Genomic DNA, 21,689 nt, shown 5'->3' with positions numbered 1-21,689 from the left:
TCCAATCTAAGCCCTCTAATACTCCCAGATCTAACTCCTGAAGCAAAAGCCAAGGATAAAGTCCAGACCCAATAAATTCGTGGCCTCTGCGGCTTCCTGAATGTTTTTAAGTTTATTTCCTTCCTTTCCACAAATGCCGCTTGGCGCAATCAGCTTGCAAATTTGTAACAATAGCAGGATATTAACAAAATCCACTTATGTATCCGTTTCGGGTTTCACGCTCCTTGGCAGCAACATCAAGCCATCCATAGAGAGAAAGAGAGAGAGGGAAAGTCCCCCAGAGAAAGAGAAAGGGCGAATGAGAGTCTAAGAGGAGCGAGGACATAAGCGAAGGAGACACACACTTTGTGGCCTAAGCCCCAAAATGGTCTTCCGATGCAATTGTGGTCGAAAAATCTGTGGCTCCGAAGTCATAATTGCAGGGCGAAAAAGTGCAGCCAGGAAGCAAATCCTCGGCCCAGGACGAGGAGCAGTAAGTGCAGTTAGTTTATTTTATTACGCAGCCGACAAACAAACCACTTGGCAGGGCCCGAAAACCCATTGTTACACACCGGATTCCGGACTATGGATCGCAGTAGGATGGCTGGACGCAGGATGTGAGGCGGAGAGAGCTCTGCCACCCCGCGAATCCTGCGCACTCTCCGACTCTCTCCGGAGCTGACTCCGCCCCTTCGGGACACACACACGCACACACAGCCTTCTGTGTATATATAGATGTGGTGAGCTCAACCGGTTTCCAATTTGATTTGGAAACTCGAAGCGTCGTCAGCCGCTGTATTCGAGTTTATTGCCAACTCTGCCTTGGCACGGTACGCAACGGTCTCGGTAGCTCCGGAGTTGAACCTTAACCCGCCAGTGAAAATGCTTGACATTTAGCCAGAGTGCCAGAGTGTGAAGAGAATTGATAGCGAAATAAATACAATTTGTGCATCAACTGTGATTTCTGTTCAATTTTACAAACGAATTATTACCCAAGAATTATAATGGATATTAAAGCCTCTACCCCGCCAGCGGCGACCGCGATGGAGTCCGGTCCTGGCCAGCCGGGACCTGTGGCCAAGCCAGGAGCTGCCCCGGGAGCTGGCCTAGGATCGGCTGCAGGCAACTCCAGCTCCAATACCGCCGCCACATTCCAGCACATCTTTGAGCAGTTGGTGCAACAGAGCGGCGGCAATCACAAGCTGCCACCGAAGCAGCTGGAGCACCTGCGCCACCTGCTCGGCAATGTGAGGGATGCCAAGAACCTGCAGATGATCGTGGAGAAGTTCAAGAATCTGGAGCAGTTCCACGAGCACTATGCCGCCCACTTGGCCAACAACAACACTGTGATTTCCCCCGAAGGTGAGAAGAAGTTCCGACGGGAATTTGAACAAAAAACTAGGGCTCAGATTGAAGTTTCCATTGAAGTACATCCTTATTGAATCCTAGAATGCATGTAGGAATTCCGTGGTATATTAAAATCCCTCATATTTAATGAAAAATACCTCTTTACCTTACGGCCTTAGCCGGAAAAGGCTTGCAATTGTTTGATTATAGATTTAATTAACACAAATTGCTGCCGGACACGTACATGCCAGGATAATCTCTCCATTTCACTTTTCCGCTGCACCGCCGCCAGTCCTTGAGTGTGTGCGTGTTCACAGAAATGTTTTCCGTGCATTAACATGCACATACAGCTGGAAATTTTAGAGAAAAATTATAAGCTAATTGCAAGAGCAAGTAATTAAGGGGATTTTCCTGCTGCCATACTGGCACCCCTAACCTGTCCTCGCCACTTGGCACAGTTTGTTTTAATTTCGTTAAAAATGCATAAAACCATCAGGCAACATGTTGCCTACTTTCCAGCATGCCGTCGTGACAACTGGCCATTATTAGGAGCAGCGGAGCCTGGGGGCCGGCAGGCGGCAAGCGGCAGACCGCAGGTTGCAATTACAGCTTTTAGCTCGTTAAAATCGCAAATAGAGTTGTGTGCATGTGTGTGAGCGGGGACTGGACTAAATTTTAATACTTTCGAAATTGCTGACAAATTTGCATAGAGTCGCAGTGGCAGTCGCAGCCGTGGCAGAGTTGTCGTGCACCTAATTGACTTTGGCAAACTGTTGGCAAACAGGCTTTTAATTCAGCATGTTTCCTTATTTTTTTTTTTCTGTACATACCCGCAGATAGTAACGACTTGCTGAAGGATAATGCCAGGAAGTTCGGATCGGGCGGTCAGACCCTGACGCCCCGACACACAATCGACGCCATTTTGGGCCTGAAGAATCGTAACGGAAACGGCAACACCAGAGCGGAAACGGTCAGCGACGGTAAGTCACAGAAACAGGACTGAGGATAATACCACAATACATTATCACGGGATCAGTGGGACCCGCCGTCATAAAGGCAAATCGATTTCTATTACCCGCTCGCGAGCGACAGAATCAACAAACACAATCGCGAAATTGTATTAGCCTTGGCTGGGTGGCTCATTTTATTGGTGGGGGTGGTGGTCGTTGTGGGCGGTGTGATGGATGGGCTGGGTTGGGTGGATGGCGTCGGGCTTGCACTTTGGCACCGCCTCGAGATGCACGACAGCTGATAAGCAATCAGTCAGCGGTAATCGTTCGGCGAAGAAAACGAAACGAAGCCGAAAGGAAGTCATAGATGGGATTAGGATCCTGGCTTCCGTTTTGGGCCAATTTAAAGTTCTATCGGTGCGGCGGGGAGTGACTGCTTTTGAAGGCTTTTTAACTGGATTATAGTGGCGAGTTTGGTGGTGCCATCTGGTGACGGCGCGGCGTCTCCCCCGCCCTGTGGGCTAGGGTGCCAAAAATAGTCTTCTGCACGTCATTTATAATTCATTTCGCTTCTGTTTTGATTGCCGGCAAGCGATTTTCGCCTTTCTCGACGTTTTCGTCTCCTTTTCAGTCTCTGCCCCCAGACACGCCCACTTCCCCTAGCCCTATACCCTAGGAACTTGCGAAAAATGGGTGGGAATTGATATTCCAACGATTATGGCTTGGCATAACTCTGGGTCCTTGGATGATCCTACCGGCGAGGTGAGATATTAAGGAGTTTCCGTTGCCATTTTGACTAAGGAGTCCTAGTTATGGAAGTAAGGATTTTCAAGGGAAAAATACATTATTATTATTTTTGTAGAACTTTTTATTAACTCTTTCAATGAAAATTAGTCTTAATACTCTTTGAAAAACATCCAACCCTTAAGATCTATAAATTAATACGTAAAAATATTTATAATTTTCTTTTTAATAACAAAATAATTAAATTACATTAAAGTGACACAATAAACGTTTAAAACAGACATCACAAGTAGAGACCAGTGTTGTAAGCCGCTTGATTCTCCCATCAACAACAGTGCTGTCAAAAGCATCCAGAGACAAATCAAAATGGCGATGGACGGAAGCGGCAACAACATCAACTCGAACTCAGGTTAAATGGCCGCAAATTAATTAGAAACAAGCCAGCTACATAGAGGGAGTGGGGGGGAGTGCAAGGCATGCTCACAGAGTTGCGCATTTAAGCCATAATTAAACTGGCGGCCAGACACAAGCCGTCAAAAAGCATTTAAACTGACAGCTAGCGGCGGCGGTGGCGTCAGAAAGAGATAGGGCGTGAGCCAAAGAGAGAGACAGAACGCTATTGGGGTTGGGGGACCGATTGAGATGTAAACAATCATTAAAAGCGCAGGAGGCACAAGTGCATTTTCCCGAGACATGGACGAGCTTGCTCTTCAGGCTTAAGATCAAGATATGGGGAAAAAAGAGTAAAAGCGGAACAAGTGCACTCTAAAAAATGATAAAGATTAATGAAAGTAAAGAATCTTCTAGAACCCCAATTAACTGATTGATTTCTTTCAGTGCAGGCCAAGATAGAGAGGCCTGAAGTGATCCCCGTCTACACGAGATCTGTTAAGCAGTTGACGCGGCATTAAAGTGAGCATTAAGTCGTCTTAATGATTTTAATGCGTGTCTGTGTCGGTGCGTTGGCGTCGTCTTATTAGCCGCCTTTGTCGCTTCTACCACTTTGTGTAAGCCCTCTCCCAGCACCACCCCCCCTCTCCAGTTTTGTGATTGACAGTTTTGTTTATGGCTTGTTTCGCTTTTTGATATGAATCCGATATCTCATCTCATCTGGCCAGCCGATCTTCCGGCGAATATGGAAAAAAGACCAGCCGAAATGTGCATTTCCTTTTGGCCCCTAGTGCCTACCTGTACTGCTGGCCATGACTCTTCAGAAACGTGGCGTTTTGTTGTTCGGCTAATAACATATCAATTAGGCCGCCTAATGGCCAAGTATTTGACCAACAATGGGAAACTGTCAAATCATGATTGGGATTAGAGAGGCGGCAGGGCGGCAGGAGGGCCCAGGAGTGACGCGATTAACGTCAATTTGTCTATCACAAGCCGGGTTCTGGGAAAGAGTGGGGCTAACTAGAGCAAAATAAAAGTCAGGTTCATCTCGGGGAATCCAACCACGTGCTGCCCTCGTTTGAACCACTTAGCATTTTTGAGCATTTATAGACAACATCACATAATTTCAAAGACAATGTAATTTAGTTGCGTTAACAACCGACAAATTTCCAGCTGCCGACTTGAATTGCTGGGCCAGCTAATGGATAGTGTTCGGAGCACATTTCTTAATTGATAGTGCTCATATCACACTTGTTCACATCATTCACACTCTGGAAAATTGTATTCGAGTGTGAACCACCGCCCTTACATTCTAATAGTCCCCTTTCCTGGGGCGTCCTGGGAGGCAGAAAAACTTTTGTTTTAACCTTTTATTTTTCGCTGCTCACGCAATTAACTCACGCACTCCGTGTGGGCCTAAAAAAAATCAAAAAAAAAAAACAGGCAAAGGCAGGGAATGGGTGGTGCGGTGGCTACTGTCTCTCACCTCATGCGGCTCACATTCAAATAAAGCTATTAATTGCCAGGCTGGCTGGCATCTTTTGTGCTACTTCATTTGCAGAGGCAGGCAGAGGCTTTCAGAAAGTTTTTGTTGTTAATTTCATTAGCACCATTGGAGCAGACAGTGGCTCTAAATAAATCGCACGCTGGGCGTGTAAATTTCGATTGATTGGTGAAAACGCTTGAAGAGGTTAATTCGGGGCATTTACAGCTTGTAGTCGGCTGCTGTTTAAAGTTAATTAGCCAATATGTTGACCCAATTAATCGGGCTGAGGCGAATCGGAATGAAGCACATAATTACATTAGACAATCGACCGGAGTCGAAACTCCGCTCCGATTCCAACGGGCCTACATCAAAAAGCAATTATCCAAAAGACTATCAAATAATTACGGATATTTTGGAGTTGCAACTTCCCAGTCTGGTTGGGTAATTGGTTTTGTTTCGATTCAACGATTCGCCCCACCTCGAAAGCCAATTTAACATAGAAATTGAATTCGGTTACACAAAATCCAGCTAAAAGCCCACCAGCCACCTGCCACCAGCCAGAACCAGAACCGCAAAGAGCCACCCACTCGTTTTTAGACTAAAAGCTAAAACCAAAGGACTGGCACAACTAATGACTTCCTTGCATGTCACGTGATATGCACAAGCGCCAGTTGGAACGCCCATTAGGGACTGTAATACCGCCGCCTCATCTGAAACTTTCAGCCATCTGAGTTAACTGGGCCTTTGGCATTTCGACTCTGTTTTCTGGGAATTTTTATTGCCGCACATTGTAAATACGAGGCGGCTAATTGAAAGCCGTTTATTAGTGGGTGGGCGGCCAACAGGTTTGACCTGCAGCAGGTCGAAGGCTGTCGCCTGATGGCAGTCCTCCCCTTTGTCCCCACATCAACCACCAAATTAAATAACACGTTGTTATTAGCCAGGTTGGTTGGCGGTTGGCGGACTCTTAGCCGCCGAGTTAGCGAGCCAGCGAACGGCTTTATGACTTGTCTGCCCGCCTCATTGGGCATACTAATTAAAATCTAATCAGGCGGCCCAATGCGTGGGCGAACAGGGCCTAAATTATGATGTATTAGCGATTGATCAGGCCAATTAATTACAAGTTGAGTAATGTTGCCTTGATTACATGTATTTGGGGTGGATCTGAACCAAAGTGTTGGACAAACTATGGCCTTAAAAAGCCCTAATATTAAACAAGGATCTAACTCAAATACATACTTACATTCCTTTTCAGGCGATATTGACCCCTCGATGGGCGATGAAGATGCCACGGATCTTCGCTGCGGCATGACACTGACTCAACTGCGCAACATGGACAGCCACATGGCCAGCATGCTGCAGCAGCACGCCAAGAATGGAGGCAGTTTGCCCTATGGGCCTCCCACACCTCCAGGGGGACAGCACCCACCGGCGCCCTTGCATCATGGATCGCAGCAGATCGGAGCTCCGTCGGGGCATCCTGCCCATGCCGGGCACCCCAATCATCCGCCCCACCATGGCCACGCTCCCTTCGGGTACCACAACGCCTTCGCCTTCGGACAGGGACACGGGTACGGGCACCAGGAGGAGGCGGCGGGCAATTACCTCAACTCGATGCATCAGATGGTCGAGGCTAATCAACTGCAGTCGGCCGGGGGCTCTGCAACTGCCCAGCCTCCACTGCCCCTGCCGCCCAGCTCCTACGGCAGTCACCAGCAGCACTTGGCCGCCTTGGCTGCGCAGGCGCAGGAGCAGCAGAATCAGCACGGCAAATACGCCAAGTCATCGCCGATGAGTGCAATGGGAGGGGGAGCGGGAGCGGGATCGGGACCGGGCGTGGGGGCGAGTGCCGGTGCGGGTGGAGCGGGGAACGGGTCAGTTCCTTCATCGGGCGGGTACTTTGTGGACTCCCAGACGGCGCCTGGCTCGCAGTCGCAGATTGGCTACGACGAACGTTCAATGTCCTCCACCAGCGACTTGGAGGACGACGACGATGACACGACAAAGTTGCACCTCGACGTGACCTCGCCGCCCACCCCGTCGCCTCGCGGTCCACTGGCCCCCAAGCGCAAGTCCGCCGCCGGCGCCTTCTGTGATGATAATGAACCGAAATTAGCCAACGGCCAGTCGTCCCAGTTGGGAAATTACGGCATCCGAGCACGCAGCCTGGACGAGGTGCAGGCCCAGCAACACCAGCAGCAGCAGTCGCATCAGCATCAGCAGCAAGGCTATCAGAGCGAATACCGCAGCACCTCGAACGGAAATCCTAATGGGAATCCCGGAGATCATGGCGAGCGGATGAACGCCGACAATGACAGTTTGGTGAATGGCAGCTGTGCCTCCAGCGAGGATCTCAACCAGACGAACAGCAGCGAGCAGGGCGAGAAGATAACCTCCGGAAGCGATGATGAAGGTGAGATCAAAGGTCAACTTTAATAGTTTATAAGTAAAGACTTCGATAGATACCCGTTACTTAAACATGGCTATCCTCTTAACCTCCATTGACCCTTTAGGCCAGGACGATAACTGCGCCAAAAAGAAGCACCGACGCAACCGCACCACCTTCACCACTTACCAGCTACACGAGTTGGAAAGGGCTTTCGAGAAGTCGCACTACCCCGACGTCTACTCCCGCGAGGAGCTGGCCATGAAGGTGAACCTGCCCGAGGTCCGCGTCCAGGTGAGTCATCCACTTAGGCTCTACATATCTCTAGTATCTGCTGCCGGGAGTGATTTACACCTGAACCTCCGGCTAATTGTGCAATCAACGCCTCGAACAGAAGTCGCCGCCTCAGCCAGGCTCCGGAAATTAAATAATTTCCGTTTGCAATTTATTTTAACGAAATTAAGTTGTGCCAGCTGTTTATCGTGTAACTGCATGGGGCTAGATGTAAATAAACATTTTCAAATATCAGATACATAGATATCCTGGGCAGTGCAATGAAAATATTTAAAGAATAACTTAAATAGATGCTCTTACTTTTGGGGATTGTTTGATTTTATTTAGAATTCCAATTAAAATTAGCATACCATTTGAGGTTTTCTTACTTCACTTAAGGATTCATTTAAGGACGGTATGTTCCTGAGACCCCCGTAATAATATTTGTCAAACTTTGTGCATAACTTTCTTATAACAATTTATGTCTCAATAGCGAAATGACAACGCCGAAAGAGTTTCGAGTCTGGCCCGTAACCCATTCAATAAGTTATCCTTTGTTCTTCGGAGAGAATTATGCATTTTATGCGACTATGTGCCTTTTATGCTCGCCGTGCCACAGAGACACTAAAGTAGTGGCAGTGCGCCGGTGGCAGTGGCAGTGTGGCAGGATGCCATGTCTGGCAGCCATTCGTTTCGGGTGGCAAATTGTGACGTGAACGGGCAGGGCGCCTCGTAAATTCCATTCACAGCGGTGTAGCATAAAATATGCTTAAGCAGAGTCACAAAATATCGGTGGGATTGGTCTCAAAGGTTAAAAATGTGGACAAATTTTGATAAAAAATTGAATTCTCATCCATTAGCTTAGATCCAAAGTCTAGGTTAAGAAATAGTTTCCCTTCTAAGTTCCACTCTAAGATTGACATAGTTTCTCCTTTTTTCACCTCAAACTAAGGGCTTGGAGTTGGAGTTGGGGATCCCCAACCGGAACCCCCTCGTAAATGCAAAGGACATATCAAATTTCACGATTTCGTTTCGTTTCCTCAGCCGACAAATCATTTTTATTGACTAAACATTATCGTGCCCACAGAGTCAGAGTTTGGCGACACTGTCGTCGGCGTCTCCAACACAACACAGCACATAAATAAATAAACAAATACCGGAACGACTAGTGGAATATATATTTGTATATATTTATAGGTGTATCCTTTTGGCCCAGGCCAGGCCAGGCCATGCCGTATAAAGTATAAACGGAATACAAAAGTAATGAACCGAAATCGCATAAAAATTTCTCCTTCTGGGTTTTTTGGCCCTCATGTGTCACTTTGTCAAATTGACACGAATTCAAATTATGCCAGCAGGAACCGAAACGAGCTCTCCAACCCTTTGACTGGTTTTTTCGATTTAGTGGGTTGCACTATGCCCCCGACCTCTGACCCTCCATCCCCGACTGGTGCCCCTTTGTGCCCTTTCACCTTTCGCCCACCCTACTGCCACTCTCCCACCTCGTCTCTGTGTGTTTGTAATCGTATTTGCGGTTAGTTTGCATGAAGTTCTAGTTATCGTTTTTACTCAGTTTCCCCCCCAATTTTTCTTTTTTTTTGTATTTTTTCCTCTCCAGTTGGGCCTGGGAAATTGCTTGGTGTGCAACTCGTTGAAGGTGGAAATTTGTTTTGATTAAGTTTGCACAGACACACACCACACACACACACCATATAGGCTGACAAAAAAAAAATAGAATAGGAGAAATTGTAACCAAAGTTAACTGAGTTGTTTCTTTGGCAGAAAACCCAGTCGGCCATCCACCAAATAGAATTTCTCGTTTAGATGAGTTCATTGTGGGGCTCTCAGACCCGGTCGGCCACTTTTCGTCGGTTTCTTTTTCGGTTGGCTGTCATTGCATTGTAATAGATTTGTTAAATGTTTGTTTAAAAAGTTTGATTGGATTTTGCATTTTGTGTATGGCATCGGAATGAATTTCTCTGTGGCTTGTTTGATTGTTGTTTAAATGGCAGTATATGCACATTGACAGGCAAGAGCACAAACTATCCAAAACACAATTGAAATTGTGCCATTTTGTGGTTAGTCCATATCTGGCAAAAAGGACTTATCCCAAACCAAAAAAAACCGAAGCAGAGAAAAAAGGTAGCAACTGTTAAGCAAGGACTTGAGGCCTGGGATTATCGGCGATGGTAACCAAAACAAAACGCGTTAAGCTAGCAAATTAAACGGCGGATTAACGCCCAAAAAACACTGCCAGACGATCATTAACACTTGCCCGGGAAAGTGTATCGTTTCTTCCCCTAAAAGCCTGAGAGATACCCTGAGAGCCGGACCATATGTCCGGGGAGAGATGACAATTACTTTTGTTTGGATTACTGGCTGACAGACAGGCTCGAGTGAGGTATCTGGGAGGGTTGTCCGTGGCTCAGTCAAGGGTTAAAGCCGCCAGTCGACTCAATCATACGCCGCATTAGGCCCGGGGCCAAAAGAGTTTAATTAAAACTTAATTTGCCATGGCCAAGGCGCAGAAAATCGAAGGCAGAGTAGCAAAAAAATGATGTACGAGCGACAGGATAGATGGGATAGGAGACTGACTCATCCTGCATGTCTTGCTTTAGTTTGGGAAACAAACATGACTATTTCCATGTGAAACTGCCACTTTTATTGGGTTTATTAGCAGCAAAAATAAACAAACGAAACGAAACGAAAAGTTTGTGTCAATTATTTTGCATAGTCAAATGATTAAATATCGTAAACCTGTCAAAATATCCTCAGCCAAAGCAAATAATAATCCTGTGTAATAGTTTATTTATCTGTATATATATTGCTCATACGACATGTGTGCCGTGACACAGTCAGCCAGGGCAGGACAGGGCAGGGCAGGGCAGGAGCCGCGGGCCATTCGATATATTCGGCATTCTTTATCCTGTCTCTGTCTCCATCCACGTGTGCGTGGATGTGAATAAACAGCAAACAAATAAAAACGTCATTTCACTAACAAATAAAATAGATTTTTATTGCATTCCACTTTGCCATTGGATTTGAGCCTTAGCTTGAATTTGGATTCCTCCTTCCTAGATATTGCCACATTTTATGCTCATTTCTCCAGTGCATGGCTGTGTGTGTGTGCTCCGTTTTGGTTTCTGCTTCGATTATTTTTTATTGAATATTTACTTCAGCTTTGGCATTCGTTCGCTTGCATGACCGTTTTATCGACATCCAGAGCCCCCGCCCGTGTCCTTAGACTCCTTGCAACGCTTTCGTTTTCACATGCCATAATAATAATGCATATTAGGTTCATTTGTTTAGACCCGCACATGCCCCCAGCCCCGTGAAATCCTATACAAATCTAATAATGAAAACGATCGCTGGCTGGCTATCATCGGCTATCAAATAGGAGCCTTCAAATGTCCTGTGCGGGTCATCAAAAAACGGCAAAGTGGCAACCATTGAATGCATAACAAGCCAGGGCCCCAGTGGGTCCTGAAAAACGTTAAACGTTTGGCTACAGGACAAAAAGCTTTTCAACTTATTTAACCTATTGTCAGGACCTCGGGGACCTGCTCTCTTTGGGGAGTGACTGGTCCCCACTTTTTTAGGCCACTTATTAGTGGTAAAAGTGGGTCCTGATTTATGTCCGCTCCTCGATGTTTATTTGCATTTCAATCGTCCAAGTTGATGTAATTAAATGGAAAATGAAATATTAAGCTCACCGGAGCGACAGCTGCTCTCAAGTGCCAAGAGGGTGGGTGTGGGCCAAACAATTAACACATTATGCCACCTTGGCATAACAATAATAATAAAAAACAGTAAGCGCCGAGGCGGAGGAGGTCCTGGAACAAAGCCACCGCAAGGGTAAATAAATGTCAGGTCACAAAGGCGGTCAGACTTGACTCAAGTTTATAATATATTTAGACAGGGGTCTTTCGGGGCCTGTGTGGGTTGAACATCTGCCGTTTAATAAAATTTATTTTGATCAACTGTCAACAAGAACAATGACCTAAAAAAAGCTTAAGCACTTGACATGAAACGGCTAATTACAACGCGTTTGTAATTTTCAGGAGGATGGGAATGTTTTTTTTTTTGGTTTATACTATTTTTGGTTGTGGAACTTTCTCAATCTCTAATTGACAATAAACTTAGAAAGAAGACTCAAACAAGACAGCAAGGCAACTTGATTTCCACAGAAGTTTGCCGCTTTCAATTAACCCTCATTAGAAGCTTGCCGCATCACAAAAGAGGATTGGAAGCCTTTGCGATCGGGCCACGCCCACACCGAATCCGTGTCGCAATTAATTAAACTTGAAAACCAAAATTGAGGAGCACAGATAGAGTCCCAAAAAGACTGGAAGAAGGGAGCCAGGAGCCAGGGGCCAGGAGGATGACGACGCATTTGCCGCACAACTCAAAGGCATTCCTTGGCATTTGGCAGATAGTCTAAGGCCGGAGATGCCGAAGGATCTGCCAAAGGACCACATTGTCGGCATCGTTTGCGTTTGTTTGCAATGGCATCCAATTTCATTCTTTTATGCGACTTATTGAGTTTGCTCTGCGTCGCTCCATGTCCTCGTTCCACGTCCTGGTCTGGTCTTTTTGGTCTGATGATGTCCTTACCGAGTACCAGGCCCGTACCGAGTGCCATGCCAAAGGGTGTTGTGTCTCCCGCGTCTGAGCCGGAGGGCAGAATTTAAAGGCAGCCTACTATGGCGGCATCTTTCATGTGAGCTTGTGTTTGCTTACACATAGAAAAATAATTTACAATAATAAAAAGGTTCTTCCAAACTCATTGGTTAAATATCTGCAAGTGTACTCATGTTAAGCTCTGAAACGTGCCCTCGGGTTCCTGTTTTCCCTTCCTGAAACTCAGCTATGATTGCGCTTTTCTACTCCTCACCTGATGGCTAATAGACTCAGAAGGGCGTACACGTGCTCGGGATTTGCTCTAGTTTAGGCTCAGTTGTCTCTCAAATTCACCGTAACCTGTCAACACATTTCAATATAAATGCATAAATCAAACGGAATGAAATTATAAATCATATAACCCCCGACCCTGGCCGAAGTCACCCTCCAGAAAGGGGCGGTTACAACCCCCGTGTTGAAAGCATAACCTCACTTGACATCATGAAATCGATGATTGCGTCCCCTTTCCATCCAAAGTGTTTTGCCCCAGAATCAAGCGCAGACAATTACAATTACAATGAAATTATTTCTCATTTTGATGACGCTTTTTTATGGTAAATTATTTTTGGCAAATTTTCTCGGGGATCTCTGAGAAAACAAATGGGATAGCAGCTGCCCCGGACCTCCTCAAGTGTCAAGTGGCAAGGGAAGTTCCGGCACAGCGAGTGGGTGGTTTATTTTGTAGAGGCCATCACAACACCCCCCTCTGGTAGATTGTTGCTGCTACATGAAAACATTATGAATATTATTCAATTTGAACGCCTAAATGCTTTGTAATGAGTTGCACATCTGTTCGCTTCAGAGGGCCAGAGCCCAGAGTCAAAAGCCAAGAGGATGACGACCAAAAGGATAAAGAGCAAAGTGCGGGTGCTTTCGGGTATTATATAATATTATTATTGCATTACAGGGCTCTACTCCCCTGTCAGATGTCAAGGATGCACTCAATCCAGTTTAAAGTTTTCAGCGAAATTCAATTAGGCGGCACGAGATTGTGATTCGTGACTTTGATTTTTATTCTGATTTTGTTTTTTGGTTTAAAGAGTTTGCCTTTGACTTCCCTAAAAACAAGCATCCGTTGCCCATCTGCTGTCAGTTTAAATGAGCATTGAGCTTAAGTTGTCAAATTAGCAGCAACAAAACCATTTCACTTCCAATCCAAAGTCAATCAAAGGAGGCCCATACAAAGTCGCCCAAAAACAGAAACGAATATCGGAATTTCCAGGTATGTAGAAGTCGAAGGGGCCCGAAGCCAGAGACATGTGTGCGATACATGAAATTGACTTAATCAGCTTTATATAAATGCCTGTTTTGACATTTTATTGCGGGAAGGGAGCGTACTATACTCGCATACCGCTAATTATGTCGGGCCCAAGCGGCTTATAATAATTTCAGACATCATATTTATGAGGCCACAAAAGAACTCCTCCACACCACACTCGGTCGGTCGCTCGGTATTGGGACTCGCTTTTTCCGCTTTTAATTAATTCCCGCTGCCTGCTAATTGGTTTTATGCGTTTCCCAAACAAATTCCTACTGCGACTGCATAAATCACAAAACACTTAAACAATTTTCCAAGCTCTGGCCTCGTCCGCGTCCTCGTATACGTCCGGTCGGTTGTTCATGTTGATTACGTGCTAATTAATCACCTAAACAAATTTCGCTTCGGCTGGCAGGTGGAATAACAATAATAACAATATTATTTTCGAGAGCACGCAAATTATAATTAAGTTATCAAAGGGGCTAAACTTTGAATGTTAAAGGAGCCCAAAAGCTATGCTAGAATACACAAGAAGAAAAGGGTTAAGGACTTCCTAGGACATAATGAGAAGTTACTACAATACTTGATTGGACGATACCTTTTCTCCTGCTTAGTTCTTTTAAAAATATGTGTTCTTTAGTCTTTGATCCTTAAAATTCCTCCCAAATAATTAACAGTGTATCCCAAACCAACATATTTCCTCATCAAAAATATTCAAATTGAGCGTGGCAACTGCTCAGTGAGATCGACCTTACCGGGGGCGGTGACCTCCCTCCGTATCCTGTGGGCCCTCAACTGTTGCAAATTAAAAATGCGTCAACAGAATTTTGTCCTGGCCCTGGGAAGGGAACTGCACCCCCAACCACCGTGTGACAGTTCCCAAAAAAGCCAAAGCCAAGCCAAAGCAACCCCCGCCTGGCGCGCAAAAGTTGCCTGGTATTTGTCGTCCTTTGTAGCCGATTTAACTGCTTATTAACTGTGCGTGCGGCCCTTTCTTTCGCTTGGGCTGCTGCTCGACATGTCAGCGAGTAAATAAATAGCTAATTAAATACAGGGTGCCACGTGGCCGTGTGCAAACACGCCCCTGCAAACACGGCCAGGTCTCCCTGGGCCAAAGTTACATCGGGGAAACCCGAAGCCCATGATCGAGTGGGTGTCGGTTTAGCTTGGATTTGTTCTCGGGCCAGGATACTCAATGTCCTGGTCTTTTCTCAGAGTGACATTTGAGGCGGTGCTGCTTGCCAAGTCTGTGGCTGTCAGAGAATCAAGATTTGTCGCGTGTTTGGCCTTCGATTACAGGGTTCGAGGTGGAAAGCTGAAACTGTAATTAGCCGAGAGGTGGGAAAGTGTGAAAAGCTGACGAGGGAAATCCAAAGGCTAAAGGTTGACTTTTCCAAAGGGATAATCTATGTTATGTTTTCCAAAAATCTTGAGGAATATGCAGATTTTTTATACACTTTTTTCTATAAAAGCTCAGCACTATCCCATATTTTTTTTAACCATGTATACCCTCAGGGGAAAACGGCGGCATCGAGTGTAAACCAATACGCTTGTCGGCTCCTAAACTAATTAAAACATCTTGCGGATTGTGGCCGTCGTCAAAGCTTTTGTCTTTGCTCTAATTCGTCCTGAATCGCACAAAGCATACCGAAACCGAAACAGGATGCTTGGGGTAGAGACCGGCCCGACCGACTTGGGCCCGGAACCAAAAGCCAACAATGGAATAAAAAACATGTCATAAACTAACAGGGCAAGGACTCCACGCTGCGGCTTTGTCCCACCGAAATTCGTCCTGGAATTATGACAGGCCCTAAACTAAAATGAATTGAATTGGAGTGAATGCTTCGTGTCTGTCGCTGTCTGGAATCGGGACAGCCGTATAATTAGGCTCCCCTAACCAGGATTTCAGAAATTTTTAATTGAATTAAAGCTTGCGCGAGGACATAGCCGAATTCCCATGCAGTTGGCATTCAGGCGGGCGCATTACCTTAGGCGCCGCTATCAATATCCTTGAACGCAGCGGGTTGTCCTGCCAGTCCTACCTCTACCCCCAGCTACCCTCGCCCCTAGAGGGTCTCGAGGTCTCTAATTGCAGTTCATGCTGGGCTGTATTTTTGCTTCCATGCAATTAACTCGCCTATCGCCAACGAGACCCAACCAGCCAGCTCAAACAAAGTGCATTCGATGGCATCGAGTTTTCAATCAAATTGATTGAATTGCATGACAAACGGGGCGGCACTGGGATAATTATAGTCCTGTTGCTGGCAAAATGATTATGCCAAAGGTTGTAGCGAGTTGAAAGTAGATTTCCCCGAGCTGATTTCAAGTACCCCCCATTGGGAGAGATAAAAGCTAAGGGAAATTTGTATTTTCCGGGGTTTTCAAAATGATATTAAGTAATATTTGAAAGGGGATATATTTCTTGTTGGATGGATGAGATTTATATTATTAAATTTAAGGTAATAGATGGTTAATAGGTTTTATAATTGGATCTCAGAGTAATCTTATGAGACTTAGGAGTTTTGAATAAATATTTATTTTTATGTTTTTGACCTCAGCTTTTATTAAATTGTCTATCAAAATCGTTATTCTTATGTTATGGAATGAATTATTTTAGAATAAGGTTAAAGGTATATAATAAAAATTAAATATTACAACATCTTTAAAAAATCTCCTAATACACCTACAATTCTATCAGTTAAGAGTTGAATTATTTTAATTCTATTGTCCTTCTCATTCTGCTTAACCATTATATGATGATAGTATTTTATTATCTCTAACCTCTATTTCCAAAAAGTCATTGTTTAAGTATTCAGTCTAAGCCTGATTGAATCTTTGGTCAATCAAAGTCAAGGATTTGGCATGGCAATTGGCCCGACCTCAATCTTTGGAAAACTCACCAGAAATCGGAAGTATGAATAATCCAACAACAACAACAATTGTGTGTAATGTCAAGTGGAACTACACTCCCCTAGCCTACAACCGCCTCATCATCAGTCCCTCCCACCACCCGCACACCCTGTGTCTGCCTCTCTCTTTCTCTACAAGTTGCAAACAGTTTTATTAAGCTGCTGAAGCTCTTGTGTGTTAAAAGTCAATTTTCCAATTTGCAAACTGTCAGAAACATTCGAAAAGCAATTTCTGCCACACAGCGAGCGAAAGAGAAGGGAACACTGAAATAGAGTGGGAGCGGTAGAGAGAGAGAGAGAGATGGTAAGCGTATTGCGTATACGCCTTGTATGCTGTGTGAGTTACTTCTATGTCTATGTGGGGTTTCTTTTTTTCGGGCGGGACGACACTTTGCGGCAGAAGTTTTCCAATAAAACGGCAAAACTTTGCTGCGAACAAAATTAAAGAAGACGACAAGGCAGAAATGGTTGAATGGCAGGGCCAGAAGAAGAGGAAGAGCAAGATGATGACGTTAAAGAGGGTTTTCGGCTTGGTAAGGGGGGGGGGGGGGGCCTAGGGATTTGGGAAGGTTGAGGGTTTTTTTTTTCGTGTGGGGAGGACAGGGACGTAAATTGTTTGCTGCCAATGCGAAGTTTATGAAAAAGATTAAAGTTGAAAAGTGGTTGTCTGATGGGTCGGGGGTGTTCTTGTGGTGAGTCGCGTGCTCCACATGAATGCCAAATTGCTGCAGGCCAGCCCCGATAGAGGCGAGGGGCTGCTGCGGGGCGAAGCATCGAGTGGGGTGGGCGAGTGGGTGGCTTTTTGAGGCCAGAGCCGGCTAAATGTAGCAAAATTGAAAATGGCTGAAAATGGGGATGCCCGGGTATGTGCTTGTATTTGTGTCTATGGGGTGGAAAATTGAGTTTGGTCCATGTCATGGTTATGAGGGTGGCTGGGGGCGGGTGAGGAAAGGTAGAGTGCCAAGGGGGGTGGCAGCATCAACAACCAAAGATGAAAGCAGACAATTTTGCCAACTTTCGGGTGGATGAGTGTGTGGCAAGTGGCAAGTAGGGTGAACATCATAATGATGTTTGTGGGCGTGCCACCCAAACGGGGCACTCTCTCTCTCTCTCCCACTCTATCTTCCCTCTTTTTCTTCGGGTTTATGTGGGGATTTTCATTATGACGCGCCATGAATGGAAATTACAAAATTGATTTTGATGATTTAATTAAAATGAAGAAGCACAAACTCAAATTATAACAGCCAGTGGGGAAAGCAGGTCCTCTCATTCTTTCTCTTTTTCTCTCTACCTCTCTCTCTTACTCTCTTTTCCCTACCAAATGGCAACCGTCTGATTAGGTATGTGTGTGTGTGAGAGAGGAGCTGAATGTGGCCTAAAGCTGCTAACTTTAATTTATTTTCTTCGTACAGATTTAAGAGACAGGAAATTAGACTTTCTAAATGGGATTTCAGTTTACTGGAAAAGGGGGCGGCAGTGGGGTGAAGGCAAAAAGACAGTAGAAGTGGCAAGCTGGCTGCTGCTTGAGCACTCTTGTTATTGTTGTATGTCTGAGCTGCTAATTGATATCCGACAGATATTCAAAGATAATCAAGGAACATCTCTAATTGGAACGGATTTGATTGGCTTTTGATTAGCATGAAATGAGTTTTTGATAGTTAAAAATAGAATTCCAATTCCAATTTTTGGTTTCTTATCTTATAATTGGTGAAATTAATTTTTTTCATAATTTATTTAATATATTTTAGCTTTTAATTTCCTTCAAACTCTTAATATATTAATAAAATCTCAGTTTCTAATTTCTGTTTTTTGAATCCTTTACCTTATAACTTATTTTATAGTTGCCTTATTTGCTTGGTTAGTGTATTTTAATTAAGCCATTTGAAATTGCATTTTCCGACTCGCAAATTTGTTTTGCAAATCACTTTCGGGGCAACGAAAATAATTTTACGCACCATTATCTTTAATTAAAGAGCCGCAGAGGGACCACCCAGCACCGAGTACACTGGCACGCACACTAATACCCGTACACTGCCTACATAGATTGCTGTTTATGTGTGTGTGTGTGCTGGCGGCAGGAGCAGGATAAAGAGCAGGAGCTGTTGCCACACTGGCGATAAACAACAACATTTCATGTTAATGAAATTTCCATCTGAAATAATTTCTTATTAATTTGCGCAAATTGCATTTAATTACTTTGAGCGTGGCAGGCAGGCAGCAAAGTGGGGCATGAGGCATGGGCCATGGGAGGCAGGTTGATTGGTTGGTCGAGGTGGTCCGGGTGGGTGGTCGGGGGGCGTAATAACCAAGCCGACGGCAATGAAAACTTTCCCTAGATGGCTTTTCTGGGCTTTCTCTCTCTCCCTCTCGCTCGGTTCAGCCACTAATTAGACAGCCACACTAATACACACTCATTGTTGCTATAATTCTAATTAGAGCCAAGGCAACTAATTGAATTTTATTTTATTTCCTCCGTTACTTTGGGTGTTTCTCTTCTCCTAGGTGTGTGTGTGTGTGTGTGTGTGTGGGTGGGAGTCTGCTCAGCCATTTTGTTTGCTCGTTTGTGTGTTGGAGTGTATGTATGTATGTATGTGTATCTCTTTGGGCATGGGAGTTTGTGTTTTCATTAACAATTTTGCGTTGGCCGCCATTTTGCTTTTTGTCTTGTGTGGCTCTCTCTTTTGGGGCCAGCTCTCTCTTTGGGGTTCCGCTTTTACCGTTTCACCGTTTACCGTTATCCCTGGCAGCTTCTGCCATCGTTATTAAGGCCATTCAGTCTCTCTAATTACGTTCTGGGCTCTTCCTCAAAACGAAAGCGCTTTCCTCGTCGCTTTCACGGCTGATTAAATTAGCGCGTTTCTTGTCAAGTGATTAATTTAATTGCTCTGTGCACTCAGGCCAGCAAACTAATTAGCTAACCCGCTTTTCTTTTGCTGTCTCTTCAGGTTTGGTTCCAGAACCGACGCGCCAAGTGGCGTCGCCAGGAGAAGTCCGAGAGTCTGCGTCTGGGCCTGACGCACTTCACCCAACTGCCCCACCGCCTCGGATGCGGCGCCTCTGGACTGCCGGTGGATCCTTGGCTGTCACCGCCACTGCTTAGTGCACTGCCAGGTAAAATACTTAATATATCTTTTCTTTTTTCCATTTTTTACTAAACTTTATCCTTTTTTAGGATTTCTGTCACATCCGCAAACCGTTTATCCCAGCTATTTGACGCCGCCTCTTAGCCTGGCGCCCACCAACTTAACCATGAGCAGTCTGGCGGCCATGGGTCATCATCATGCCCACAATGGACCACCTCCTCCGCCGCCCCATGGTGGGCATGGTCAGCCGCAGCCACCGCCACCTCCACCGCCGCCACACGCAGTACCCCACCCGCACGCCGGCCACCACGTGGTGCCCCTGTCACATCTGTCGCCGCACCTGTCACGCATGTCGCCACATGCCACTTCCTTGGGCTCGCCTCACCACGGTGTCACGGCCCTGACCACGCCTCTGCACAGTAGCCTGCCGGTCAGCTCGACAGCGGCGGCCGCCGTGGTCTCATCCTCGCAGTCGTCCTCCTCCTCCGCCTCGCTGGAGTGCAGTGGCCCGGACGTTTGCATGTCGCCCCAGAACCTGAGCATCGGCAACGCTGACTCCAACGGAGAGGGCCGTGACTTGAGCGACCTGGAAGCCGGCAGCAGCAACAGCAATCACGGCAGCAGCCTGGACAAGTGCGCGGCCAACGCCAACATTGAGCTCCTGGACGTGGGAAGGGACAGTCCACCGCCACCACCACCTCCCTCGTCGCAGTCGCAGACCACTGCCGTTAAATTATCTGCCACCCCGCCGGCCGACATGCGCAGCAACTCGATCGCCACGCTGCGGATCAAGGCCAAGGAGCACCTGGACAACCTGAACAAGGGCCTGGTGTCCATGGTCTAGCCCCCGAATGTTCCTAGCCTCAGTGCCCCCGGCTCCTAAGTTTAGCTCCAATCAAAACACATTCCCAACTTCAATTTCTAGGTGTATCCTAAGTTTAGTGAATTTCGTATGTTGTAAGGACTCGATTCGGAAGCAGATTATACATAATCACGTTGTGCAAACTGTACTTGTAAAATTTTACTACTTCTATGGTCTATCGAAAACGCCGACGAAGAAGTCCAATCCTAAAGAATATTAGCACAAAATAAATATGGTCAAGTTTTAGCGCAAAGGTCCTCTATTTCTGTTTCTCTCTGGGGGAAAGGGTTCCATGGGATGGGGCTAATCAATAACCAATAACCTAGTCGGGCCAATTATGAAGCTTATCTGGCTCATTGATCGAATGGCCGTGGCCATGGCTGGTTAATGAGTTGATTAATAAGAAAATCATGAGACATTGGACAAAAAAAAACGCTGACGTGCAGTAATTAAAGGCAATTAAAAAGGACTAAATGCACTGCAAACAATGGCCTCGGTGAAGAAAAAAGGGTCCTGCTGGGGTGTCCTCAAACAGGTGCAGTAGCCGTATTCGAAACTAATAATGTAACGAATAAAATTGTAATTGATTAACGCCGCGGGCAATTAAATGCAAGCATGTTGCCCAAGCCAGGGGGCTTGCACGAGTCCTTGCACACCGAAGTAGGTATGTGTGTCCCATGTGAGCGATACAATTTGCTCAAAGGACCTCGGCGCTATGATAATTGCCCGCAATTACATCAGGACGCTTATCACACGCACACCATCTAGGCGGAAAATCTCACCCAAATGCATTGAAAGCGCTGTACATGGGAAAGGAAACTCTGCATTTATACTGAAATTGTCGGGGGAAATGGAAGGGAGGCTACTTAGCGAGTGTTTAGGGACAGATTAATGGCATTTTTCATCCCTTCGTGGAAGGCTTGTACTATTTTAAAACAAAGTATAGAGTCTAGGATAAATAATGTGAGTCCTTGACCAACGATCTAAATTAAATATGAATAAATATTAGAGTATGTCAAAGCGAAAATATTTGTTGCCTCTGAAATATGTTCCAGATATTCCAGAAATCCAAATTTCTTTTTACGTAAAAGTTATTTAAAGATATAGAAAGAGAGATACATATATTTTAAAAATTTTTAATGTCCTGATATTATTAAATTTAGTAGTACAATGAAAACAAACTCAAAAAATAAATGCTCTTTCATTTTAAAATTCGAAGGTTAGTTCCATTTACGGCCAATTTTGGAACTAAAACTCTACATTTTATTTACATGGCGCTAGTGTGTCTCTGCCTAGCAAATTTTATTATGAGACGAAATATTTGTCATGTTTTTCCACAGTG

The 21,689-nt window shown here is 45.4% G+C and overlaps 1 protein-coding gene across 1 annotated transcript; it reads left to right on the top strand.

Moving 5' to 3' along the window:
* Window positions 1-983: 983 nt before the first annotated feature.
* Rx (Retinal Homeobox) lies at window positions 984-20,593 on the top strand. Its single transcript, XM_043210941.2, is given in 8 exon segments — window positions 984-1,341; window positions 2,163-2,306; window positions 6,152-7,309; window positions 7,410-7,576; window positions 19,348-19,513; window positions 19,575-19,627; window positions 19,630-19,700; window positions 19,702-20,593. Coding segments are annotated over 8 exon segments (2,745 nt in total). The 3' UTR covers window positions 20,330-20,593.
* Window positions 20,594-21,689: the final 1,096 nt, after the last annotated feature.

This window comes from Drosophila bipectinata, chromosome 2R, assembly GCF_030179905.1.
Source record: "Drosophila bipectinata strain 14024-0381.07 chromosome 2R, DbipHiC1v2, whole genome shotgun sequence".
Classification (NCBI taxonomy): domain Eukaryota; kingdom Metazoa; phylum Arthropoda; class Insecta; order Diptera; family Drosophilidae; genus Drosophila; species Drosophila bipectinata.
The sequence above is the reverse complement of the archived record's forward strand: the minus strand, read 5'-3'. Positions and strand labels throughout refer to the sequence as shown.